Genomic DNA, 27,583 nt, shown 5'->3' with positions numbered 1-27,583 from the left:
CAATACAAGCGTCAGCTATGTATTCCTTTATTACAGCTGTCAGTAAGAAAGTAAGCAAATTTAGAAGAAAGCAGAGTTTAAAACTTAAGGAAAACAACCTTGTTGGGGTTTAGTTTTACATTGAGCTGAATGCATGGCGCCAAAATATTTATGGGTATGTTTAACGGGTGGTAGCTAATTTTTTTTTTTAAAGAGCTCAAAACAATTGTAAGCTGCCCTCAACCAAGACCCCTTTCCTGTATGGACAACATGTAATCAATATGTTGGTTTACCTAAATCATTTTTATTTCAAAATACCCACACATTAAAAGAATAGCATTTTTATGCAGTGAAGGGTAGAAATCCAGCAATAATTTTGTAACCTCCACTATGGATTGGAAGGAGGGTGTTTTTGAGCATCCTTATGGGGGCAATAAAATCTCTTTCCCCGCCCCCGCTCATACCAGATGTTTTCCAGAAGAAAAATGGTTGCAGGCTTGTAAGGTAATAAAAGAGGACAGAGGATTCTACACATGCCTCTACCACTCCTTAAAATTGGACATCCTACTTACTACAAATCTTTCCCAACACCTAACCCTTGGAGTACACGGGCTCAGGCTTTCAGCATATTCGTGTTACGCAAGCAACAGGAGCAAACTGGCATGTTTATGAATGAGATTTTGGCAGTTAAAAGAGGGAGTAGTCATTTATTGTGCTGAATTTCTTGGCAGAGTAAGCCACGTGCCCGTCAGACTTTTAGGATCGCCTTCCCAGTGTTTTCTCCTTTGAGCAATCCCATGAATGCTGCCGGCATGTTTTCAAAGCCCTGGGTGACGTGTTCTTGGCACTTAATTTTCCCCTGTACAAAACAAAAAAATGGGTTTTAGATTTCAGTTTGTTTCTAAACAATCCATGAAAAAGTTTCCACTTTAATTTACTGTATCAGGGTGGGGGCACTGAGCCAGGTTAATAATAATAATATTATTTATACCCCGCCCATCTGGCTGGGTTTCCCCAGCCACTCTGGGCGACTCCCAACAGAATACTAAAAACAGAATAAAACTTCAAAAACGGTTTTTCTTCTAAAAGTCAGATAGTTGTTTACTTCCTTGTCATCTGATGGGCGGGCATTCCACAGGGCAGGCGCCGCCACCGAGAAGGCCCTCTACCTGTTTCCCTGTAACCTGCCTTCTCGCAGTGAGGAAACCACCAGAAGGCCCTCGGAGGTGGACCTCAGTGTCTGGGCAGAACGATGGGGGTGGAGACGCTCCTTCAGGTATACAAATGCCCAGCTGCCCCACTTTTCACCTGGGGTAGCACAGACACTCCCAACCCTCACTCTCATTCGGGGGAGGGGTTCTTTTATCTCCAACTGTTGTACGCTCTTACCGCTCACGGCAGCCAAAAAACTTACTTCCCTTCCCCACCAAAAAATTATATTTCAGTCCAGTATGGGGTGATGGCACCTTGGTTCTCATGGTGACCCCTGAATTAGGCTGAAGCCCAGAGGGAAACCCCTCTTTGGGGTCGACCTTCCATGTTTTCCCAGTTTGACTTTAAGTTGTTTTACAGCAGGAATGTACAGTGGTACCTCGGGTTACATACGCTTCAGGTTACACACTCCGCTAACCCAGAAATAGTGCTTCCGGTTAAGAACTTTGCTTCAGGATGAGAACAGAAATCGGGCTCCAGCAGCGCGGCGGCATCAGCAGGCCCCATTAGCTAAAGTGGTGCTTCAGGTTAAGAACCGTTTCAGGTTAAGAACGGACCTCCGGAACAAATTAAGTACTTAACCTGAGGTACTACTGTATACACTTCCAGGTTTGCCATGACCCTAACCCGAAGATCCCGTATGTAGAGGGATCTGAGAGAGATTCGCTGTCCCAAGAGTTTCAAAAATTACGAAACCTCTATCACAATATAGACTTCAAACTGGTTTCAGATGATATACCGCCCAGCTCTAACGCACATCATGATTCATGATATATTGCCAGGTCATAAATTATGAGACCAATATCACAGTACGGACTTGGGTCAAGCTTCACAATTCTAAGGTCCAAAGACAACACAGAACAAACTTACCTCTGAGACCCATTTCAACAGTGCCGTCATACCTTCCTCTCTCCTGTCCGCCCAGCGCTGGACGACAAACCCTTCCATGCGCAGCTCCTTTAGGATCATCATAAGCTGCATATAAGGTCCTGGAAGAGACATGAGGGAAAAGGGTTAGTGAAATTTCCACGCTACAGGCAGTTTGCACCAGCTTTAGCTTCATGTTAGAATTGCACAGTTGGAAGGGACATCGGACATCATTTATTCCAACCCCCCAAACTCAGCGCAGGGTGCAAATACTAGTCATGGCTCAGTGGCGGAGTTATCTTGCGGGGTCAATGCCTGGCGTCTCCAGGTAAAGGGACCCCTAACCATTAGGTCCAGTCGTGGCCGACTCTGGGGTTGCAGTGCTCCTCTCGCTTTATTGGCCGAGGGAGCCGGCGTACAGCTTCCAGGTCATGTGGCCAGCATGACTAAGCCACTTCTGGCAAACCAGAGCAGCGCACGGAAACGCCGTTTACCTTCCCGCCAGAGCGGTACCTATTTATCTACTTGCACTTTGACGTGCTTTCGAACTGCTAGGTTGGCAGGAGCAGGGACCGAGCAACGGGAGCTCACCCTGTGGCGAGGATTCGAACCACCGACCTTCTGATTGGAAAGTCCTAGACTCTGCGGTTTAACCCACAGCGCCACCTGCGTCCCTTGGCATCTCCAGGTAGGACTGGCAATTTCCCCTGCCTGAAACTTCAGAGCCACAACCGGTCAGGGTTGACAATACTGAGCAAGACAGGCTAATGGTTTGACTTGGTGCAAGGAGACTTCCTACATTCCTGTAGTTTTCATGGCAAGCTTCTATCACTGCCTGGGAGACCAAGGCAGCGTGCAAGCTCATTTCTCTTCAAAAAAAGGAAATCAAGCGTATTTTTCAGTACGAACAAGTGTCTTTCCCCCCCATCTTTTTGCAAATCCAGTTGAGCAAATATTTCAGCTGCACAGTTAATGCAGGCTTTTCCTAGCTGATAACTTGTGTCGTCCCGTCCCCCGTCCCCCCCGTTCTTCCCCTTCATAATCCAGAGGTGCTTCTGCACTAGGGATTTAAGATAGAATAGTCGTGCTCGGTCCCTCTCACTTCTTACTTTTTTCATCACCAAATTGCTTTCCTCCTCCCTGTTTTCCCTGTGCTTCTTCCTGTCTGCTGGAGGAAAAGTTGGGGAAAGGAACCTGATGGAGCAGAAGGTCAGGCAACTCAGTCACCTTGGAACTGCCAAGAGGAAAGACGCCATCTTTGACCAAAGCCCAGTTATTGTTCCACAACTTCCCATTCCAGCAGAGATCGCAGGGCTTTCACATAATCCTGTTGCACAGCTCCCCCTAACAGTCAAAATAAGCTCAGAGCAGAACTGTTGTTTTTTAAAATAAATTTTAAAAAGCCCACAAAAAAACTGCGCTCTTCGCTTTGTCATTCTTACCAACAGCCCTGTGTGGTAGGCGACATTGAAGCACTGCCTCTTGCTTAATTCTGCCCAAACTGTACAGCTAGGTAAAGGTAAAGGGACTCCTGACCATTAGGTCCAGTCGTGACCGACTCTGGGGTTGCGGCGCTCATCTCACTTTATTGGCCAAGGGAGCTGGCGTACAGCTTCCGGGTCATGTGGCCGGCATGACTAAGCTGCTTCTGGCAAAACCAGAGCAGCGCACGGAAATGCCTTTTACCTCCCTGCCGGAGCGGTACCTAATTATCTACTTGCACTTTGACGTGCTTTTGAACTGCTAGGTTGGCAGGAGTGGGACCGAGCAATGGGAACTCACCCCGTCACGGGGATTCGAACCGCTAACCTTCTGATCCACAAGTCCTAGGCTCTGTGGTTTAACCCACAGCGATTTTTAACCGAGGTTTCTAGGCCCGATACTCTTTTTCATTACATCCCAGCGGCTGAAAGGAGTAACCGTGGGTGCCAATCGCAAACCAGTGATTAGCAAATTTCGCTACCGCTTCCAAGTGCTTTGCAAGAGGAATGGTGAGCTGACTTGTACCAACGGTCCCAATGACTTCAGAAGACTAGGAGAGTTTGGAAACTGTGGCAGGGAAGAGGGGGGAGCCAGTTAACTCAACTAGAAGCCAATTAGAAGCCAACTAGAAGCCTGAGTTTCAATTGCTCAACTGTGCTACTACGATAAGGGGGAATGCTGAAATTATTTTCAAAGCAGCAGCAAGTGGTTTCTATTTTTATATATATAATTTTTTATTAATTTTTCAACTTACCATTTTCAACAGTAATCAAACATACTTTCATTTCTTACACCATTTTTTTTTACTTCCACCAATCACATCTGACAATTTCCCCATCTAATCACTTAATATACATTTCTTACTTCCACTATTACATTTAACTCTCAAAACTAGCATCTCTCTTCTTTCTCCTCTTTGCAAAATTTCATATATTTCTCCTTACAAAACGTCTAGTCCTGCTAGCGTAATTTGTTGATTACAGTAGCAGCAAGTGGTTTCTAGCTCACTACGGACCTCTTGTGGTGTCAAACCATTCTGCTCCTCAAATAGGTATTTCAGAAATGTTGCCCGTATGGCCTTATCAAGCTACACTGAATGCTGATATACAAAGGATCCCTGAAAAGATCCAGCAAACGTTATAGCCTTTGTTGTTGTTTTTGAGCAGGAGCTTCTGTCGTCTACACTCAGCTTGTTCCACACACTAACCCAGGGGTCAGCAAACTATGGCCCGGGGGCCGGATGCGGCCCACCAGGCTCATAAATCCGGCCTGTGGACCCTGCCGCCAGCTCGGTCAGTCCCCGCGTTAAACCAGCGCAGTGCGGAGGCTTCGCCATGCGGGGACTGACTTCCACAACGCTGGTGTGGCTTCCGATTGGCTGCAGGAAGCTTCTGCAGCCAATCCAAAGCCATGGACACCTCTGGGTGACGCCCCTTCCTTCCCGCTGAGGCGGCCATGTATGGCCAAGAGCAGAAAGGGAGGAAGCTGCGGCGGCAGGGAGGCTGCTTCTGCCGCCCAGGCCAGCAGCATGGGCTCTGCACCTCGCAGACCCCTGGCAGAGGCAGAGGACGATGACGACGCTGCTGAAGACGAGGTGGCGGTGGTGTGAGGGGCGGGCCCTTTCAGGAGAAGATGTATCTGTGTGGAGTTTGGAGTTTACAAGGTTAAAACTCCTTGGTGTCCTGTATCTGGGGAGTGGCCTGATGCAGGCTTTGTCTGTGTTGTCTGTGAGAGTTGGTTTCACTTTAGACTGAGAGACGCTGCAAAAGAAGCTGTGTGTGCTTTTAGCACAGAGAGATGCCGGAAAGTTCTGATGGATTTATTGCTGTGTAAATAAACACTTTTAGAGATAGCAACAAACTGTCTCTGGACTTGATTTATCCCTCTATCTCACACGGACGGCAGGACTGCTGCGACTCTGTTTTCCTGCCCAGGACAGCCCCAAGCAGAACTACGCAGGGAAGCGCTGACTGGACGGCAGGATTTAATGGCCAAAGTCTGGCCCCCCCCACAAGGTCTGAGGGACAGTGGACCGGCCCCCTCCTGAAAGGTTTGCTGATCCCTGAGATCCCTGAGTGCTCACTGGAAGGACAGATCCCGAAGCTGAGGCTCCAATACTTTGGCCACCTCATGAGAAGAGAAGACTCCCTGGAAAAGACCCTGATGTTGGGAAAGATGGAGGGCACAAGGAGAAGGGGACAACAGAGGACGAGATGGTTGGACAGTGTTCTCGAAGTTACCAGCATGTTTGACCAAACGGCGGGCGGCAGTGGAAGACAGGAGTGCCTGGCGTGCTCTGGTCCATGGGGTCACGAAGAGTCAGACATGACTAAACGACACTAAACAACATCCTTCGTTGCCTCACATTTTAGGGCAAACCCAGACAATGCCACTGAACCATTGTATCCTAGAGCTTCCTGCATGTTGTCTTCTTGTAGAGCCCAATTCAAAGTGCTGGTTTTGAACTATAAAGCCTTAAACAGCTCAGGACCACAATACCTTAAGGACCGCCTCTTCCCATATGAACCTACCCGGACCCTGAGATCATCTTATGAGGCCCTCCTTCGTGTGCCGTCTCCTTGAGGGGTCCGGAGAGTGGAAACACGAGAACAGGGCCTTCTCTACAGTGGCTCCCTGTCTGTGGAATGTTCTCCACAGGGAGGTTTGCCTGGCACCTTCATTATACACCTTTAGGCGACAGGCAAAAACATTCATTTTGGTTGATCTGTTTGACATCCTATGCCCCCTTTTTTTTAAAAAAAGGGGGTGTATTGGGTTGTTGTTTTTATTTTTATTATGTATTTTGTGATTTTATATCTTGATTTTATTCTGTGAACCACCGAAACCCCCGGGTATAGGGCAGTATATAAATTTAACAACAACAATAATAAGTTGGAAGGGACCGCAATGGTCATCTAGTCCAACCTTCTTCAATGTAGGAATCTTTTTGCCCAATGTGAGGCTCAAACTCACAACCTTAAGATTAAGTGCTCTACCAACTGAGCTATTGAACTTTTAATTAAAAGCTTCCACTGGCAGCTTCTGGCAGTTGCTTTGCCTGTTAAACATGGCAATGGAATTCCTGAAGAACAGCCCCATTAAATTGCGAAGTGTGACCTATGTAAGCATTATAAACTTGTGCCTTTATCAGCCTGTGACCCTTTCTCCCCAGAAGCTATAAAGCAACAGACAAAAATAAAAATACAAGTTTTACCTGTTTGGGGCACTGTGTCATTGTACAAGGAGATGGCGCCACACACAGCAATTCTCCCAAATTTCTTCATCTGGCCCAGAGCAACAGCTGAAAACTGGCCTCCGACCTGTTCAGATAAAGACCGTTACAATGCATTGAAACAAACACTAAGGGGTTTCTGCTACAATTCCCAGCACATACTGTACATTTCCCAGTACTCTTTGGGGGAAACACATGACTGCTAAACTGGTGCAAGCATGCATTATTAAATGGATGGTGTGCATGTGGATTTGACCACAGTCTCTTTCTCTTTTCTCTCTCCATTCAGGCAGGCTGGCCACTTTTAATTTTTTTGGTGAGGGGAGGCAGGTCCCCCCCCCCCGAAGCACTTTGCATGCATATCTGCTTAAATAAAATCAACTTCGGAGTTTGCACACTCTGACAGTTTTCTTTACTATTGAAAAACTACCCAGAAGGGGAGGAAGGTGGCTTTGTGTACTGGAAACCAAGCCATGGGTGGATCTACACATGGGGGGGGGGCGACTCTATAAATAAATCAGAAATTAAATTGTTATAACAAAGGTGGGGGGGGGAACCACACTGTAAAAAAATGTATAGAAAATGTTTTCTCTCTGGTGCCATCTAGTGGTGTGTGTTTGTAAGGCATTCAAAACGTCATTTGAATTCAACCATTATGAGGAACAGTTGAAGAAGCTAGGTATGTTTATAGTCTGGACAAGAGGAGCTACAATTCCCAAACAGGAACTGCCTGTTAAACCATTTTAGGAATTGTACCTCTAGAGGTCTGGTAAAAACTCTTTACAAATGACAGTATCCAAGTGGTACAATACTGCTTTGAGCGTATTCTGCGGATGGGGCCGAAGTTTTCAAACCGAAAAAATTTGCTGCAAGCAGTATCTCTGATTTCCAGGGAATTGAGCAGGTAAGGAACCAGGCCCCTGCAGTTATGCGTTGGGAAGATCAAACTGGCAAGTCAATGCAGGTGTTCAAATTATTCCGGGCAGGCTTGTTTTTACAAGGTAGGTTTCTCTGGTTCAGCACACAAATCTTAGCTCCAACTTGCCGCAGGTGTGTAAGTCACTGTGGCTCGCTCAGCACCAGTGAGAGCCAGTGTGGTGTAGTGGTTAAGAGCGGTAGTCACGTAATCTGGGAAACCGGGTTCGTGTCTCCGCTCCTCCACATGCAGCTGCTGGGTGACCTTGGGCCAGTCACACTTCTTTGAAGTCTCTCAGCCCCACTCACCTCACAGAGTGTTTGTTGTGGGGGAGGAAGGGAAAGGAGAATGTTAGCCGCTTTGAGACTCCTGAAGGGGAGTGAAAGGCGGGATATCAAATCCAAACTCTTTTTCTTCTTCTTCTTCTATCCCGCCTGACATGTATGATCTAGCTGAGATTCCTAGATTAGAGCAGGTTGGACTAGATGACCCTAGAATGACCCCTTTCCATCTCTAGAATTCATCGCATTGGGACAGGTTCAGGCTGTTGCTTGCCCAAAACCAAGGATGTTTAGCAGCTCCTTTGCTATGTGCACTGGCATAACCTTGCTCTAGCAAGGTTAGACCGAAAGCTTTTGACAACGTCCCACTCCAAACAAGCAAACAATACCAAAAAGCTTTTCTTCAATCAGGGGTGGAGTGTGCGGGGGTCCCAGGAGGCACAATTTTTAGGGGGGGGGGTGAACCAGACGTCCCTATCCTGTCCTGATTGTTTGCTAGGGGTATCTGGGACTCGGATCATGGCCTCACATCCGCATCCTCAGCCCCCTTGCTGACCGTGTGACGTTAACATATGAGAGTGCTGGAGGTGAAATAGTTAAACAGGTTACCCAATCAGAACCCAGGGGGGTGGAGTCAGAGAGACTATAAAACCAGCTCTGGGAAGGGCGAAGGGAGGAGTTTGTAGGCAGTTGGGTGGTTGGTTGGAGTGGGAGTGAATGGGGATAGAGTCTGTGGGGAGGTTGAGTTAGTGTAGCGAAATAAGCTGAGTCAGGAACAGTTAGGAGCTGGGAAGACAAGTAAATATCTGAGAGGTGGTTTAGTGAGAGAGAGCAAGTAGCGGAAGTTTTAGGTCTGGATAGGCACCCCATGTTTGTAATTGACCGATACCGTTTATGAAACCACACGCTTGTTAAGCTGCAATAAATAAACAGAAGTTTATGTTCCAATTTAACCCTGACTGGACTCAGCATTGTCCCAGGTAGGGCCTGGGTGGTGGCAGCGAGAAATAAAGTGGTGGCGCAGGGATCAATAGACGGTGAAACGTCCGGGGACCCTGTGTGATCGCCACAGACTGCCAAGGGCCGCACTGGCCGGCTGGACTCATTCCGGTGCGAGTAGCTGCCACAGCGCAGCCCTGCTTGGCTCCAGCTGCAAGGGCTCAGCCATGGGCTCCATAAACCCTCCATGCCCCATGTGCCCACCTGGCGACACTGGCATTGACAGCTGGGGCAGTGGGTTCTGTTCACCCTCCACACCACACCCCAATGTGCATGCGCACACGGCGTAGGGGCCAGCAAACGGCGCAAACGTCTCCCGCATTTCAAGAGTTGGCGCTCCGTTTGAGCTTACGTTGTCGAAGTAGCAGTCATAGCCATCGGGCGAAGCTTTCTTCAGGGCCTCTTCCAGAGACCCCACCGTCTTATAGTTGAAGGCTTCATCATAGCCAATTTCTTTGAGGAAGGCCACTTTCTTGTCTGAACCTGCACAGCCAACCACTTTGCAACCCTGCAGGATAAAGAAAATAAATTATATAATGCTTCCTCGCACTGCTCATGCCGTTTCAAAACCATAGCTGTCAACCGTCCTTTATTTGGCGGGAAACTCCCTTATCCCAGCGCCGTGTCCCACTGCTGTCCCTTATTGATGATGTCCCTTAAATTTCCCGGTTTTCAAAGGAAGCAGCTCCTCTCCCTCCCTCCCTCCCTGCTGGCCAGGGAGGAAGGAGGCTCCAACTGTGTTGCTTGGCTGCCCGGCCCGCCCCCCTCCAGCCTCCTCACACCAGCCTCGGCCCGCGGAAGCCCCTCCCCGCTGGGACTGACGGGAGCCTCAGGCCCTTCCGCCGCCATCCTTCTTGCGGCCGCCGAACTGAGTATCTCTGCCTGGGACCTCCCCTCTGCCCACCGCCGCTCCCGCTAGGCCGTACTGCGGCTGCACCGCCAAAGGACCCAGAGGAGATGGACAGCCTGGCACGGCCTATGAATTGCTGAGGAGCCTTGAGAGGAGAGCGAGGGCAACCATAGAGAAAGCAGTTCAGAGAGAGGAGGTGGAGGCGTGGGCAGGTGTTCCAAGGGCTAACCATAGAGGAGGAAAGCGGAGGAAGGACCGCAAGCGCTTCTCCCATAGATTTGTAGTGGTAGACTAGCATAGATCATCTGATCTGCGGGTTTACTTCGGGTGCTATCCCCCCCCCCGCTTCCTCCTGCCCTGCCTGATGGAACTAAGAGCTGCAGATGGAGCACAAGAGAAAAGATACAGAACTGCAGCAGCATCTTCGTAACTTGGACTTCGTTTTGCACGAAAAGTGGTTGCTGCTTGTAGTTATTTAACTGCAGTGTTTCATCGGCTGGTGTGTTGAGCAGCAACCTCTGGAAATGAAGGGCTAAAAACCGGCGCTGCTCTCCCAAATTATCTGATCCCTTTTAACTTCGCATTTCAGCTGGTTGACTAAAATCCCTTATTTTGGCTGCTGATCCCTTATTTTTGAGGCTGCTGGTCCCTTATTTTCAAATCTGCAAGTTGACAGCTATGTTCAAAACCCATTTCTTTTTCACACCATTCAGGAAACCATCACAACGCTACACGCTCAAAAGGAAACCGGACTGACAGCTTTCTTCCTGCCATTTCTCATCCATGCTCCTCTCTGGAGTGCTGCAGCGTCCTTAATTCTCCTGACTGCGCAAGCCGAACGAGCCTATGCACGATAAAGAACTCTGCGTCATCGTCACGGGCAAAGCATCAAGCTTTGTGACAACAAGCGAAAGGGCCAAATGAAATTAACAAAAACTAAAGAATCTCGAGACACCGGGACAGAAGCCAAAGCGCCAGTGCTTTTGTCTCTTCAAGACAACCATGCCTGCAGAAAGAAAAACCCTCTCCTGCCATCGGAGCAAAGTGAACATTGCATGCCAATACACTTCTCCCATAGCAGCTGGCATGGTGGGGCAGAGATGCCAAGCAACCAACCCAACCCTGGTGCCATTGGAGTTTATCTGGATGGGACGGGCAAGGAGTGCAAAGCAGCTGCAAGGTTCGGCAGCCTGTGGATACTGTGGCAGAGGCAACCCAGGACTCCTGCTGGAATATCCACGCAGGCCTAATGGCAGCCGAGCACACATGCTGCCAGCCAAAATCCATAGCCCCCGCCGTTTCTTGAAAACTATTCTTGTTTTGTCACGTTTCCCCTCAAACCAGCTTCCCTCCGGGGGGGGGGGCGGCTCCGCTAGGGGCACCTTGGAAGATGGCCAGCAATACCATCTCTCCAGCTCACACGAGTTAATTAAGGGGCTGATATGGAAGTAAATCAGCCTCCCGTTTTTCTTCCCAGTGTAAGGGAAGATGCAGCCTCGTCCGCGGTTGCCCATAAATCAACCCCAATTTCGAAAGAAGGAGGGGGTGAGGGCACTGGATGGAAAACCCTCGAGCGAGCTTGAATCTCCCAGACGCTGTCTCCGAGTTCGACCCTAGTTGCATTTCTTAAGATCAAAAATTGGATATAAGATTAATTGCACATACTTCGAGCGAAGAAAAGGGTATGTTAGCTGCTAATTAAGCCTGCCACTGAGAAGTTAAGAGTGATGGATTGGACTGGAAAGGAGATGACATCAAAGAATAACATCTATGCCGGTATGTTGAAACGGAATGGAAGGGGGGGGGACTTTTTATTTTCTTATTACGATATTACCTAACAACCCCCCTCCTAGAAGAATCGTTAATATGACCTATAGCAAGTGAGATTGGAAAATAAACTGTGTGGAAATAAAAATATCAACTAAAGCCTTTGTTTTTTGAAATACCTGGAAAGAAAATAAAAGGCTCTCTTGTGACGCAGTTTTTAATCAGGATCCGCCATTATGAGACAGACTATGTTGCGAGATTAACAGTCATAGGGGGAGGCGAGCCATTACTCTGTTATCATGTTTGTATTCTAAGTTCGACTTGGCAATTCTTCCCTGGGAAGACTAATTTATGGTGCAACCTTATGAGCAAACGCCTAGATTTATGAGCAACTTTATGAGCAAACGCCTAGATTTATGAGCAACTTTATGAGCAAACGCCTAGATTTTATTTCATCGGAACTGAGAAATATGGCGTCTGCCACCCGAGGAGGACTTTGGATCAGCATGTGAGGATTTATGACAAACAAAAGACTTACCAGCTTTAAAAAAAGGGGCCAGTCCGGAGACACTTCTGGCTCACGTGGCCAGCGTGACAAAGCTGCTCTGGTGAGCCGGCACCAGCGCAGCACACGGAAACGCCGTTTACCTTCCCGCTATAAAGCAGTACCTATTTATCTACTTGCACTTAGGGGTGCTTTCAAACTGCTAGGTGGGCAGGAGCTGGGACCAAAAGACGGGAGCTCACCCCGCCGCAGGGATTCGAACCGCGACCATACGATCGGCAAGTCCTAGGCACTGAGGTTTTACCCACAGCGCCACCCGCGTCCCTCATGGATCACAGTAGTTTTGTCCTAATCTCTCTCTCACACACACACACGTACATTCTTGTCCCATTCCCCATCAAATCAAGCGGTGCAGAGATGTAATAATAATAATAATAAATTTTTATTTGTACCCTGCCCTTCCCAGTTCAGAAAACCGGGCTCAGGATGGCTAAGAACAAATTTAAAACACTTAAATTGATGCAACCAAAAATAGCATAAAATACAGTATAAAACGTGAATAACAATAAATTCAGAATTCAAAAATCAATTTAGGGGGGAAATCCATCCAATAAACATTAGATGATCACCAGGGCTAGCTGGCTAAATTAGTCCTATTTGGGCCAGCGAGGAGACCAGGGGAGAAATAGCTGTGGGATCCCAGAGCAGGTAATCTTCATAAAAAGGGGAAGGGAGGGAAGGAAGGGGAATAAAAGATCAGGCCAAGTTCAAAATGAAAGCCAGGCGGAATAGCTCTGTCTTACAGGCCCTGCAGAAGGAAGTTAAATCCTGCAGGGCCCTGGTCTCATGGGACAGAGCATTCCACCAGGTCGGAGCCATCACTGAGAAGGCCCTGGCCCTGGTGGAGGATAATCTGACGTCCTTAGGGCCCAGGACCTCTAAACTATGATTATTCATGGACCTTAAGGTCCTCTGCAGGGCATACCAAGAGAGGCAGTATGTACTGCCTGGGACACTTCCTCCAAGTCCCCCTGCCCTTTCTGCTCTGGGCCCATGACACCAACTTGTTTTTCCACGACCGCTTACCTTTATTTTCGCAATCTGCCCGGCCACACTCCCCACAGCCCCAGCTGCAGCGTTGATCAGGACGGTATCTCCAGGTTTCATCTGACAGATCTCAAGCAGGCCAAAGTAGGCAGTGAGCCTGGGAGGGGAAAAGGGGAGGGAGGGAGGAAAAGTTAGCTTGTCAAGGATGTCGAAGGGAGCATGGCGTCCTTCTCACGCCAACCTCCCTGAGCTGCTTTGCGAGGCTGGTACCACTCTGGCAGTGGCAAGGGTTGGGCTGGCATTCGGTGAGCTCCCTTTGCCCTCTATATCTCCCCGGTGCACACAGATGCCCCGGGTGCCATAAAAAAGTTCTGCCACTAGGAGGCAGAAGAGCCGCTGGCCATGGAGGCCGAGCTGCCATGCAGCACCTGGTAAAGGTAAAGGACCCCTCGATGGTTAAGTCCAAAGGCGACTTATGGGGTTGTGGCGCTCATCTCGCTTTCAGGCCGAGGGAGCCGGCGTTTGTCCACAGACAGCTTTCCGGGTCATGTGGCCAGCAGGACTAAACCGCTTCAGGCGCAATGGAACACCGTGACAGAAACCAGAGCACACTGAATTGCCATTTACCTTCCCGCTGCAGTGGTACCTATTTATCTACTTGCACTGGTGTGCTTTCAAACTGCTAGGTTGGCAGGAGCTGGGACAGAGCAATGGGAGCTCACTCTGTTGCAGAGATTTGAACAACCGACCTTCCAATCGGCAAGCACAAGAGGTTCAGTGGGTTAGGCCAGAGCGCTGCCTGCAGTACCTAGATGTCGCATGTGAAATTGCACACACACCCCCAATCTCCCTACCAAGTCGGCGCACCTGCAACCAAGTGATGGTCTGGGCTCTACTTTCTATTGGCTCAGACTGTTCCAGCTGTTGACCTCCCTGCCTTCTGCCCTCCGAAAACCAATGGGCACCAGCCACCGCTGCCCCCCATCTAAGGGTTCTTTGAAGGCCTCCCCCCAATCAGAGACAGTGCCCCCGGGAGAGGCATTCTGCCTACGCCCAGGATTTTTGTTGGGAGGCGGGCAGTAGAATTCTGGAACCTACCTGTATATAAAAGGGCTTAGCCCGAGGTTTGAGTTAGTTGTTGGTGGGGAGTTGGTTGGTTTTAGTGGGTTGGTTGGGAAAGGCAGTTGGAAACAGAGAGACAATTAGGGCAGTGGGTTCTTGAGTGAGGAGAGGTAGAAGAGATAGAGAGAGGAAAATTAAGACTAAGAAAGTAAAGAGTAACAACGTTTGGAATGCCGTTAAAGTTTGTTTGTGTCTGAAATAAACTACACTCTTCTTTACAGTGGTACCCCGCAAGACGAACGCCTCGCAAGACGGAAAACCCGCTAGACGAAAGGGTTTTCCGTTTTGGAGGCGCTTCGCAAAACGAATTTCCCTATGGGCTTGCTTCGCAAGACGACAGCCCATAGGGAAATCTCAGGGACAGCGGGGAAGCGCAGCGCGTCTTCCCCACTGTCCTCGGACCTCCTCCTGCCGCCGGCTTCGGAACGAAGCTCCGATGCCCGGCGGCGGAGGGGGAACGTCTCCTCCCGCCGCGCGGCATCGGGACGAAGCCCAGATGCCGGGCGGCGGAGGGGGAACGTCTCCCCCCGCCGCGCGGCATCGGGACGAAGCCCCGGTGCCGGGCGGCGGAGGGGGAAAGCCTCCCGCCGCCGCGCGGCATCGGAACGAAGCCCCGGTGCCGGGCGGCGGAGGGGGAAAGCCTCCCGCCGCCGCGCGGCATCGGGACGAAGCCCCGGTGCCGGGCGGCGGAGGGGGAAAGCCTCCCGCCGCCGCGCGGCATCGGGACGAAGCCCCGGTGCCGGGCGGCGGAGGGGGAAAGCCTCCCGCCGCCGCGCGGCATCGGGACGAAGCCCCGGTGCCGGGCGGCGGAGGGGGAAAGCCTCCCGCCGCCGCGCGGCATCGGGACGAAGCCCCGGTGCCGGGCGGCGGAGGGGGAACTTCTCCCCCCGCCGCGCGGCATCGGGAGGAAGCCCCGATGCCCGGCGGCGGAGGGGGAACGTCTCCCCCCGCCGCGCGGCATCGGGACGAAGCCCCGGTGCCGGGCGGCGGAGGGGGAAAGCCTCCCGCCGCCGCGCGGCATCGGGACGAAGCCCCGGTGCCGGGCGGCGGAGGGGGAAAGCCTCCCGCCGCCGCGCGGCATCGGGACGAAGCCCCGGTGCCGGGCGGCGGAGGGGGAACGTCTCCCCCCGCCGCGCGGCATCGGGACGAAGCCCCGGTGCCGGGCGGCGGAGGGGGAACTTCTCCCCCCGCCGCGCGGCATCGGGAGGAAGCCCCGATGCCCGGCGGCGGAGGGGGAACGTCTCCCCCCGCCGCGCGGCATCGGGACGAAGCCCCGGTGCCGGGCGGCGGAGGGGGAACTTCTCCCCCCGCCGCGCGGCATCGGGAGGAAGCCCCGATGCCCGGCGGCGGAGGGGGAACGTCTCCCCCCGCCGCGCGGCATCGGGACGAAGCCCCGGTGCCGGGCGGCGGAGGGGGAACTTCTCCCCCCGCCGCGCGGCATCGGGAGGAAGCCCCGATGCCCGGCGGCGGAGGGGGAACTTCTCCCCCCGCCGCGCGGCATCGGGAGGAAGCCCCGATGCCCGGCGGCGGAGGGGGAACGTCTCCCCCCGCCGCGTGGCATCGGGACGAAGCTCCGATGCCGGGAGGGGGAGGGGGAAAGCCTTCTCCCGCCGCCCGGCATCGGATGGCTTTCCTGAAGACTTGGGGTGGGAGGAGGGTTTTCCTTCCCACCGCCAACATTCAGAATGCTGTTCTGAATGTTGGCGGTGCGGAGGAAAAACCCTCCTCCCACGCAAGCCCCGGGAACAGAGGGAAAGCGCTGCGCCCCTTCCCCTCTGTTCCCGTACCTGTGCTGAAGGCTTGCGGTGTGGAGAAAAGCCCTTCTCCGCACCGCCAGCCTGGCAAGCGGTTTCCCTAGGAACGCATTAATTGATTTTCAATGCATTCCTATGGGAAACCGTGCTTCACAAGACGAAAAACCCGCAAGAAGAAAAAACTTGCGGAACGAATTAATTTCGTCTTGCGAGGCACCACTGTATTAACTTGAGAACCTGACTGAGACTGAAGTGATTTTACCGGGGAGGACCTGGTTGGTGGCAGTGGATTAGTGGTGTATGGGTCAATAGTCCGTGAGACGACCGGGGGCGCTGTACGAACGCCACACAGAGCATTTTTTTTAAAATCATGGGTAAATACAGTGGGGGACGTGGTTGGCGCTGTGGGTTAAACCACAGAGCCTAGGACTTGTCGATCAGAGGGTCGGCGGTTCGAATCCGCGCAACGGGGTGAGCTCCCATTGCTCAGTCCCTGCTCCTGCCAACCTAGCAGTTCGAAAGCATGTCAAAGTGCAAGTAGATAAATAGGTACTGCTCCGGCGGGAAGGTAAACAGCATTTCTGTGTGCTGCTCTGGTTCGCCAGAAGCGGCTTAGAAATGCTGGCCACATGACCCAGAAGCTCCCTCGGCCTATAAAGCGAGATGAGCGCCGCAACCCCAGAGTCGGCCACGACTGGACCTAAAGGTCAGGGGCCCCTTTACCTTTAAATACAGCGGTACCTCAGGTTACAGACGCTTCAGGTTACATATGCTTTAGGTTACAGGCTCCACTAACCCAGAAATAGTACCTCGGGTTAAGAACTTTGCTTCAGGATGAGAACAGAAATCGTTCTCCGGTGGCACGGCAGCAGCGGGAGGCCCCATTAGCTAAAGTGGTACCTCAGGTTAAGAACAGTTTCGGGTTAAGAACGGACCTCCAGAACGAATTAAGTTCTTAACCCGAGGTACCACTGTATATCCATAAAAAGGGGGCATTATGGGGGGCAGGCTTGGGTCGTGGGGGTGGAACCTCTGTTAATTGAGCGCTTTCAATGCTTTTCAATGGCTTTTGTGGATCTGGAGGGGGGAGAGCTACACAACCGGCTACACAACCACGTCTATGCCTTCTCACATTTTGCACAAGCGCCACGATGCGTCAGTGCCCAAAAGGGAGTGGAAGCCACACACTTGAAGCTCATCCTCAAAGCTTCTGAGCCACTTCCAAGGCTACTCACCCAGGCATGCCAATAGCTCCCAGAGCCAAAGATCGGGGCAGTTTTTCCGGCCAGTTAGGTAGCATAGGAAACAGCTCTTTGCTTGTGGAGATGAAGTGAGTTGTCCAGCCTGCTCTCGCTAGGGCGAAGGAACCCACAGGGAACGTGGGGCACTTGCTTTCCAGAACTCTATATATATATGTTAAAAAAGAAAGGACAGTTGCATCAGCAAAACTGCTCTGCGTACAGCAAAGTGAAAGCAGATTTTGTCATTTATATCTAAACAGGTATCAAGCAGCTGCAACAATTTACTGTGCAGAGAGAGGTACCGGAGAGGATTTTTTTGCATAGAATCGGCAGCATGCTCTCCAAAGATGGGACACAGGTTACACTGATGAGGGTGCCCCGTCTGCTCTACAGACTTAATGCAGTGCCGTACCATAGTCACAGCTTCTGCCAAAGAATCGTGGGAACTGTAGTTAGTTAAGAGTGCTGAGAGTTATTAGCTGAGAGTTCTTCCCTCCGCAGAGCTACAATTCCCGGAGAGGTTTAACCATCACTTCCTCTTCCCAAAATTCTTTAGGGGAAGTCACATACAATACAGACAGGGCTCCTGACACTATAGCTCAGCACTATAGCTATGCCCAGATTCAAATCCTCCCATCCCCAGCTATGATTGAGAAAGACTGTCTGAAGCTCTGGGGAGCTGCCACTAATGGGTGTGGACTGTACTCAGATACAGGAATCATTGGTTTAAGGCAGGAAGCTGCCTACATTTCTAATATCAATCACCACAAATCTACTAAAACACAGTGCTTTTTCAAAAAAAAATGTTTAGGGGTACTCTCATTTTGACTCAAGAAAATCACCATTTTATAATTCAAATCGGGGAAAATAAATACAGTAAATGGACAAAAGTACAAAGATTCACAATATGTTTAGGGGTATGCGTCCCCCCAGAAAAAAAGCACTGCTAAAATATAATGTGTTCCCTGAAATCTTAATTCTGTTTCCAGTCTGTTTCTCTCCCTCTCTCACACGCACGCATCCACCTTAAACATTTGCAAAGTGCAAAAGATATGCTAGAACTACTTTATATTAACTAAGACTCAATGATAGCAGCAGCAACACAGCTAGCAACATCAGCAAAATCTTTTCACAAACACAGATATCTATTGATGGAGGACCTTACTTTGCAACTTGGGATCCTAACATTGTATCCCCTTCCTTCAGATGAATCCTGCTGTATGGTCTGTAGAGAACAAAACAAAACACACCAACAAGACGGGCTTGTCAGAGAATGCCTTTGCTGGTATTCTGCTCTGGTCAGACCTCACCTGGAGTACTGTGTCCAGTTCTGGGCACCACAGTTCAAGAAGGACACTGACAAACTGGAACGTGTCCAGAGGAGGGCAACCAAAATGGTCAAAGGCCTGGAAACGATGCCTTATGAGGAACGGCTAAGGGAGCTGGGCATGTTTAGCCTGGAGAAGAGGAGGTTAAGGGGTGATATGATAGCCATGTTCAAATATATAAAAGGATGTCACATAGAGGAGGGAGAAAGGTTGTTTTCTGCTGCTCCAGAGAAGCGGACACGGAGCAATGGATCCAAACTACAAGAAAGAAGATTCCACCTAAACATTAGGAAGAACTTCCTGACAGTAAGAGCTGTTCGACAGTGGAATTTGCTGCCAAGGAGTGTGGTGGAGTCTCCTACTTTGGAGGTCTTTAAGCAGAGGCTTGACAACCATATGTCAGGAGTGCTCTGATGGTGTTTCCTGCTTGGCAGGGGGTTGGACTCGATGGTCCTTGTGGTCTCTTCCAACTCTATGATTCTATGATTGGGAGCAATTTGCACTGACATTTGGGATTCAAACCCAGAACCAGCCTTTTACTATGCGTCTTGTTTTTTGCCTTTATAAACTTTTGATAACCACGGCCACTTCAAAACACAAGAGCGTGCAACAAGAGGCATGCTATCCAAGTCCATGTTTTCGTTATGGTGTATAGCTGGAGTTTGCCAACTGCCCAGAGCAATGGCCTGGCCTGCTCCTGCGCGGTCAACAACCACCTGGAGAGCAGAACTACAGAACAACTCATAGATGGATTTTAGACAGTCTGTATATAAACGTTCTAAACTACCAGCATTTGCTGAGAGAAGTTGCTATTAAAGGCACTGGTAAGAATTGGTAAGATTAACAACCCTACTTATGGCAAAAGCAACAGAAACGAAATGCTAATGGCAATATAATGAATGGGTGATCAAGACCACACAGAGGACAGAATAAGCTGTTAACAATGGGCGGTCAGTCTATAATTTTTCATGAGGAACTTTCTCTACAGTGTTTGAAATTTCATAAAATTGCCTGTTGACGTTCTTCAAAAGTGTGTCATAATATAGCGAAGTAGGTTCAGCTACTTCCTGGTCATGGCCTCAGAATTTGAAAGTATATTTTTATCTTATATTTTTAATGACAAATTGCTCATAGGAGAATTCCGTACAGGGATTTCAAATCCTGAAGTCATAGGCTGTGGTGACAGACTTATCCTCTGGAAGCTTACACCAATTTACTGTTAAAACTCTGCTACGGAATAAGCTCTCAAGGGAAGACAAAAGCTGCGCTCCAACACAATGCTCAACCACAGATTCAGCTATTCTTCAGCTCCCACTCTCGGTTTCCTCTTTCCTCACGGCCGTGAAGAAATTAGAAACTTCTGCTTTCGAATAACTGTGGTTTGCTGCGATGCCTGAAACCTTGTCTGTAGTTATTTGTTATGTATGGTTAGTGGAAATGAGCCAAATTTGTTAACTATGGTTTGGAGTTGGCTTGGTTCCACTAACTATAGCTAAGACTACATAGCTACATCTTGTTGGAGTTTTGGGCAACACAGCAAGTTTTGCAAACTTTCAAAACCGAAGTGAAAGATTCTGAACTCTTCTTGATGGCCACAGCGACAAAGGAACATGCGAGAGCCTAAGGTTTGCTGTGGGCTCATTCACATCATGAGAAATTATGGTTTCGTCTTGCATCCAAATTGGCCCAGAGTTAACATTTAGTAGGGAAATCTAGGCAAGAGGTATAGCCAAGCTGTACTGCAGTTTCAGGGTTATACTTCAACGGGTAAGTCCAACAAAAAAAACAATACCTCATATATGGGTCAAGACTGAGGAACACAGTTTCAAGCAGTACCTCTGAAATACAGAATATGATAAAGTAGATTAATGGACAAACTTGACCATAGATCGGAGACAATCTTAGTCTCTTAAATTCGTTAAAAGATAGTCACCATGGGAAGGGAGAACCAGATATTTGAAAGGGCATTTGAAAGGCATCAGACTGGGATCCAAGACATGTTTACTCAGTAGTAAGTCTTACTAAGTTCGAATCGTAGAGTTGGAAGGGGACCAAGCGGTCATCTAGTCCAACCCTCTTCAATGCAGGGATCACAACGAAAGAAGCCCTATCCAGTGGTGTAGCATAGGGAGCACAGGGGCGGTTGCCCCGGTTGCAAAATGATTAGGGGTGCATAATTTCAAAACCCGGTGCTGCCTGAATACAGCTGCACGCTTCTGTCACTGTACACCATTGAAAAGAAGCTTTTCCATGCAAACCAGGAAGTGACCTCTCCAGACAATGACTCTTCTTTCCCTATCTCTGCAGCTGCAAACTCCTGGGTGACGTGGATGTCATTAGGCGTTGAATGTGCATGCGTACTCCACCCATTTCCCTCCCTTCCACCCGCTCCATGTGGCCCCGGGCACTGTAAACCCAAGCTACACCACTGTCCCTATCCAACCTCTGTTTAAAAACCTCCAGTGAATGAGAGTCTACCACCTTCTGAGACAGTTCATTCCATTATCCAACAACTCTTGACCTGTCCTGTTCTCCGGAGCAGCAGAATACAAGCTTGCTCCACCTCCCTTGGAATCAAATGCAATGAAAATCATTTCTTCTTAGCAAATGTTCAACATGCATCCTATTGAGATTCATGTTCTGATGGTGGGCCAAAATGACGAGTCAATGGATTCACCCCTTCAGTTTATTCACATAAAACTTTGTGAGTACAAAGGCAAAAATCCCTTTTACCTCCATCCTTCAGTGCCGGCAGTTCCACCTCTTTCAGTTCAAAATCACTGTGCTTAGGAAATCCCTCAAAGTGCTTCTTCAAGATCCAAATCTTTGCACGCACCATCTTTCACGTCCTGAGTGATCAAATAAGATTATACAAAGTTATAAACCATTAGAGGAATTGCCAGAGTGCTGGTCTCCACACTCTTCGATTGCTTTTTTTTAATAAGATATTTATTAAGATTTTTTAACATATTACAATAAAAATGGAAAAATAAAAGGGAAAATGCAAAATAAAAACAATTAAAAATACATTGATTTTCCGTTTCTTATCTTCCTTAAGCTTATTTCCCCGGACCTCCTCATACCTCCCTTTTTTGTATTCCACTTAAATTTATTAGTTCAGCAAATCCTTACCATTAAGCTTTTACCCATTTATAAGCCTTTTTTTCATATTCTCTCGAAGCATTACAGCTAGAAACCACTTGATTTCTATCCAACATCATTCTAACATTCATTAATTTTACAATATTTCTGTAAGTAATCTTTAAATTTCTTTCAATCTTCTTCCACCAACTCTTCTTCCTGGTCCCGGATTCTGCCAGTCATTTCCACCAGTTCCATGTAGTCCATCACCTTCATCTGCCATTCTTCCAAAGTGGGTAGATCTTGTGTCTCCACACTCTTCGATTGCTGAAGCAAAGGTTTGTGTGTCTCCCCAGCCCCACATTAAAACTGGGAACACACTTCTGTGATTTATTTCCTTAATCAGCTCCCTGAACCACAGGCTGGTGGGTATCCTCCTTGCAATTCCAGGATACCCCAACTAACATTATTTTCTTGCAACCTGCTCTCTTCCTTCCTTTGGATGAAAGCATTGCATCTTTCAGATTTCATCATGCCTATCAGCTGTATAGGGACACAGGTGGAGCTGTGGGTTAAACCACAGAGCCTAGGACTTGCTGATCAGAAGGTCGGCGGTTCGAATCCCCGCGACGGGGTGAGCTCCCGTTGCTTGGTCCCTGCTCCTGCCCACCTAGCAGTTCGAAAGCACGTCAAAGTGCAAGTAGATAAATAGGTACCACTCCGGCGGGAAGGTAAACGGCGTTTCTGTGCGCTACTCTGGTTCGCCAGAAGCGGCTTAGTCATGCTGGCCACATGACCCGGAAGCTGTATGCCGGCTCCCTCGGCCAATAAAGTGAGATGAGCGCCTCAACGCCAGAGTCGGTCACGACTGGACCTAATGGTCAGGGGTCCCTTTACCTTTTACTATCGGCTGTATAGCACAGCTGACAGAATCCCAATGCACCCTTCCTTTCTTTTGGGTAAAGGACTGTGGAAGAGAGTTGCACTTACATGGCAGATTAGTCCATTTCCCTAACGGTTAATTTCCACATTATACTTCAGCTTTCACATGATGTGAAATCCAATTCCAGAAATATAGCAGAATCTGGAACAAAGTTAGGACTCCTTTCTGTGTCAGTTGCAAATGGGTGCTTTTTGACGTAACGACACAGAAACAAGCACTAATCCTTGCTCTAGATTTTGCTATATTTCTGGAAGCAGATTTTCACATCATGTGAAAGGGCCAAATGTAATGTAGAAGTTAGAGAAAAGTCAGGAAATTTGAGACAAATTGTCATGTGAATATAACCTTGGTTTCCAATCACTGCCACTAGATTTTGTTTTATATACCTGCTTAAAGTCTCCTTAGACAGCCCCTCTTCTCCATCCAAGTCACGCCCTTTTAAAGATTTAAACAAGGCACTGAAATGTGTAACTAAAGGGTAGGTTTGCACAAAATGATTTGTCAATCTTTCTGCCCTTTTCTTCTGTTGTACTGCAAGGAGATTGCTTTGTAACTGGAGCAATTATGAAACCACCACTCTCTCTGTGTGAAAGGGCATTTCACTGTGTATGATCAACACAAGCTTCGTGCCTTCTCCTAGCGATTCGCTCCTGAATGGGAACATTACCTTTCGCAAGTTTTCTTTTGTATTATTACCAAAGTTTCTGACACACCCTGAACATTAGCATATTGAAACTTGTGGGAAACTGCAACAAGATGTGGTAGATTAGTTTCAGACAGAGGTGGGGTATCTGGTCTTCCAGATATCGCTAGAAGTCCCGTGAGTCCTAGAGCCAGCATGACCAATGGACAAGGATGGTGAAAATCCAACATCTGGAGGATCACAGGTTCCCCGGATGGTGAAAATCCAACATCTGGAAGACCACAAGTTCTGCATCTCTGGACTAGACCAGCGCTATAGCAATAATTATCATACAATCATAGAATTGTAGAGATGGAAGTAGGGTTGCCATATATTGAAGAGCAAAAAAGGGCAGCCCAAGCAGCTGCCAGCCCGAGTCAGGGAAATGGCAGGTGGGGCTGCCACAGCAATGCCTGTGTGCCTCTTTCCCCAGCTCGGGCTGGCAGCAGCATGCAGATCAGCCAGAGCAGAGGCAGGACCCCAGCTCCTGATATTTGCTGCAAAGGCCTTGCTCTGCTATGCTGCTTCTGCTTCTGGGGCACAGCGCCCTCCCAAGTATATGTGTGCCCCCCAACATTTCCTTTAAATTGAAAATAATCTACCCGTATATGCATGTTAGGGCCCCCCAAAAGAGGAGAATGTCTAGGTTTTCCTGGGTGTATGGGAACCAAATAAATAAATAAATAAATAAATAAATAAATAAAAAATAATTTATTTATACCCCGCCCTTCCCGGTTTAAAAACCAGGCTCAGGGCAGCTAACAACAAATATAAAACATTGATTAAAATGCGACTTAAAAACAGCATAAAATAGAACATAAAATGCAGAATCAATATCAGAAGGCAATAGAGGATCAGACTAATTCAAATTGAAGACCCTGCGGAAGGAGATCAAATCCTGAAGGGCCCTAGTCTCGTGGGACAGTGCATTCCACCAGGTCGGAGCCGCCACTGAAAAGGCCCTGGCCCTGGTGGATAGTCTGGCTTCCTTAGGGCCCGGGACCTTTAAGCTATTATTCTTCATGGACCTTGGGGTCCTCTGCAGGACATACCACTTCCTAATGGAAGTGTCCCTCAGTATCCTCTAGTGTAATTCAGGAATATCCAGCTCTCCCATTACAGAGATCAAACCTGCAACCTTGGCTTTATCAGCACCATGTTGTAACCAACTGAGCTTGGGTTGCTCAGGTTTTTTTTGGGGGGGGGGATTATTCTCTATCAACTAATGAGAAAAGACTCAGTCAGCAAATGGCCAGGTATGAAAGCTAATTTCCTTGTTAGATAAAAGATATGGATGCACATTATATGGGCAAAGGGCTGCAGCTTGGCATCTGTTTCGCATGAAAAAGGTCCCAAGTACAACTCCCAGAATCCTCAGCGAGGGCGTACCTTAAACCCTAGACAAAGGCAGGTGTTGCCCACCTCAATTTGTTAATCTCTCTAGCTTATCTTCTGTCAATAGCTTGCTTTGCTTTAATAATCAGAAGAATTATGAAACCACCACTCCCTCGAGGTGAAAGAGCATGAGCAACAGAAGCTCGATCATACATTCTCCTGGTGATTCATTCCTACATGGAATGTTACGTTTTGCAAGTTTTCTCTTGCATTATGTCAAAGCTACTGACATCCTAGACGTTAATGTACAAGATGCAATTTACGAGGAAAACACAATAAGATGTGGTAGATTTGGCCAGCGATCGTGGAATATACTCGGAGCCCTGTAGTGATTTCATGCTCTTTATTGCAGCTTGTACGTGGGTGGCGCTGTGGGTTAAACCACAGAGCCTAGGACTTGCCGATCAGAAGGTCGGTGGTTTGAATCCCCGCGACAGGGTGAGCTCCTGTTGCTCAGTCCCAGCTCTTGCCAACCTAGATGTTCGAAAGCACCTCAAAGTGCAAGTAGATAAATAGGTACCGCTCCGGCGGGAAGGTGAATGGCATTTCCGTGCGCTGCTCTGCTTCGCCAGAAGCGGCTTAGTCATGCTGGCCACATGAACCAGAAGCTGTACGCCAGCTCCCTCGGCCAATAAAGCGAGATGAGGGCTGCAAACCCAGAGTCAGTCACGAGTGGACCTAATGGTCAGGGGTCCCTTTACCTTTACTGTAGCTTGTAAAACAGTGATTGAATTGCCCCCCAAACCTAACATAAAGGTTTTCATAATCATACAATAAGAAAAACGCTTATAAAAGTTTGGAATAAATATAAAGACTTTCTAGAACCAAAAACACCATGGTGGCTCTCGCCGGTGGAAGCATCAGCAATAAAACCACTTAGTAAGGGAGGAAAATGGCTGGCATATAGAGGATTATTAATAGAGGTGGGGAAACGGTTAAGGTAGAAAGGATATGAGGAACTGAGGACCTTTTTACAAAGTTGGTTGCATCAGAGACAATTAAATGAATAGTTTAAGGAAGCCAGTAAGAAAGGTTTTAGTTATACAGTTTCAAACTTTCAAAAAGAGATAGTCGAGAGTGACACGAAATTACTTTTAAAAAGTACAATTTCCTACTTTATGGGGAAACGTTAGTTGAAATGGTAAAGTCAGGACAAATAAAGTGGGCTCTGGATTTAAGTCATAATATACAACTTGAAGATTGGGAAAAGATGTGGAAGGTGAACCTAAAATTTACAGATTGTATCTTATTGAAAGAGAATTATATGAAAATGATGTATAGATGGTATATAACACCAGAGAAAGTAGTCAAAATGTATAAAAAGGCATCAAAAACCTGTTGGAAATGTAAAGAAAAAGATGGGACATTCTATCATATGTGGTGGGAATGCAAAACGATTAGAAATTATTGGGAAATGATGGGATATTGGGGAGGGGAAATGTTTTAAAAGACCTTTGTTAAGAAACAGAAGCATTCCTTCTATGAATTTTAGACCAAAATGTAAAAAAAGAAAATTGGAAATTATTTATGTATGTAACAACAGCAGCAAGAATTATATTAGCCTGAACTTGGAAGACAGAAGAAATACCAACGAAAGAACAATGGCAAGGGAAACTTATGGAATATGCAGAACTGGCAAAACTAACAGAAAAGTTACATGAAAAGGACAACAAAGACTTTAAAAGAGAATGGGAACCATTTACAACATATATGAAGAGGCAACATAAAGAAATGGACTCATTGGCAGGGTTTGAATAAATAAACACAGTTGTACATATAAAAAAGTAAGACTATATGTATTGAGAAAATTTTGGGGAAACAATACTCAGGGTGAACAATATGGAAATAAAACAGGAGTATGGGGGAGGAGGGTCGAAATATGAAAAATTGTTAAAGATATATTGTTAGAAGAAGTATACATAGAAAAATCAATAAAAATTATTTTTTTAAAAAAGAATTGCCCCCCCCAAAAGCCTCAGGCTTTTATTTACATTACATTTACATACATTTATATTATTTACACAATGAGTCCCGTCTGATTGGCTGAGTCTGCTTCCCTCCTGGATCCTGATTGGTCTTTTCCTGCAGGCCAATCAGTTGTTGCATTCTAGGATCCTACTTGCCTATTGTTCTAGGATCCAAGCTTAGTACATAACAAAGCTAGTGTCCAGAACTTTTTACGTTCCGCCTGAATGGATCACTGAATCAAAATAAAAAAATTCCTTCCAGTTTTTTTATTTTATTTTATTTTATTTTTTTGACTATGGCAGACCAACACGGCTACCTACCTGTCACTGAATCAAAGACAAGGAAAAGATAAGCTACAAAAGAAGCCAGGAAAGCATTATAGCGACGGATCAATTAACCCAATAGTTGTCAATGGTTAAGGAAGGACTGTGCTTGACTGACAGATGTTATCAACACTCCTTCTCCCCCTACAAAAATAAAAATAAAATTGGATGAATGGACCAAAAAGATTCTCTCTTTCTGCTTACAGAGAAGACCCAGAACATACTAACCATTTCAAAACACCAAACAGTAACTTTGAGAAGGTCAGCAATTCATCATTCCCAGAAAGCCTTCAAACGAAGCCTGCTTTTCGCATTACAAAACCTGAACTTTGGACTGCACTGAGTGATTGTTAAGAAATTAGAAGATTTAAAATGGTCTGCATACTGCAACACCCTGGTTCCAATCTCCCATTCCGCTTCCTCTCCGCTCCCTGCTATCAATTACTAACCTGTGTGGCCGTTTGACAAGTCTGCCTTGCAGCCGAGAAAACCAGGTTTGCTTCTGGCACACTACCGAGTTTGGAGAAGATGTTGGGTGTGTGCAAGCATTTATATACAGTACTCTGGGTTGCCGCCTGCTGTCCCTCTGCAACACTACAAGTCAACACT

The 27,583-nt window shown here is 47.9% G+C and overlaps 1 protein-coding gene and 1 long non-coding RNA gene across 2 annotated transcripts; both read right to left on the bottom strand.

The window, feature by feature from the left end:
- Nucleotides 1-11: 11 nt before the first annotated feature.
- Nucleotides 12-27,583, bottom strand: PTGR1 (prostaglandin reductase 1). The gene is made up of 10 exons (XM_083482348.1): nucleotides 27,424-27,583; nucleotides 21,316-21,431; nucleotides 20,375-20,420; nucleotides 18,420-18,479; nucleotides 17,249-17,416; nucleotides 13,177-13,294; nucleotides 9,321-9,476; nucleotides 6,755-6,860; nucleotides 2,062-2,180; nucleotides 12-838 (listed from the first exon to the last, which is right to left on the bottom strand). Exons 2-10 carry the CDS (start codon nucleotides 21,419-21,421, stop codon nucleotides 728-730), a joined length of 990 nt encoding a protein of 329 aa, XP_083338474.1. The 5' UTR covers nucleotides 21,422-21,431; nucleotides 27,424-27,583; the 3' UTR covers nucleotides 12-727.
- LOC310696615 lies at nucleotides 10,456-12,171 on the bottom strand. The gene is made up of 2 exons (XR_014520643.1): nucleotides 11,979-12,171; nucleotides 10,456-11,946 (listed from the first exon to the last, which is right to left on the bottom strand). It is a non-coding gene; the product is annotated as an uncharacterized lncRNA (long non-coding RNA).

Source organism: Podarcis liolepis, assembly GCF_965112155.1.
Source record: "Podarcis liolepis genome assembly, chromosome: 17".
In the NCBI taxonomy this organism is placed as follows: domain Eukaryota; kingdom Metazoa; phylum Chordata; class Lepidosauria; order Squamata; family Lacertidae; genus Podarcis; species Podarcis liolepis.
The sequence above is the reverse complement of the archived record's forward strand: the minus strand, read 5'-3'. Positions and strand labels throughout refer to the sequence as shown.

Bases quoted from the DNA above. Each gene is read 5' to 3' on its own strand.
- PTGR1 (XM_083482348.1), bottom strand. From the start codon at position 21,421: ATGGTGCGTGCAAAGATTTGGATCTTGAAGAAGCACTTTGAGGGATTT. The intron at 18,480-20,374 runs GTATTGTTTTTT...TGTTCTCTACAG, and splicing joins AGTCTTGACCCATATATGAG to ACCATACAGCAGGATTCATC. The intron at 839-2,061 runs GTAAGTTTGTTC...TGTTTTGTACAG, and splicing joins TGTTGAAATGGGTCTCAGAG to GGGAAAATTAAGTGCCAAGA.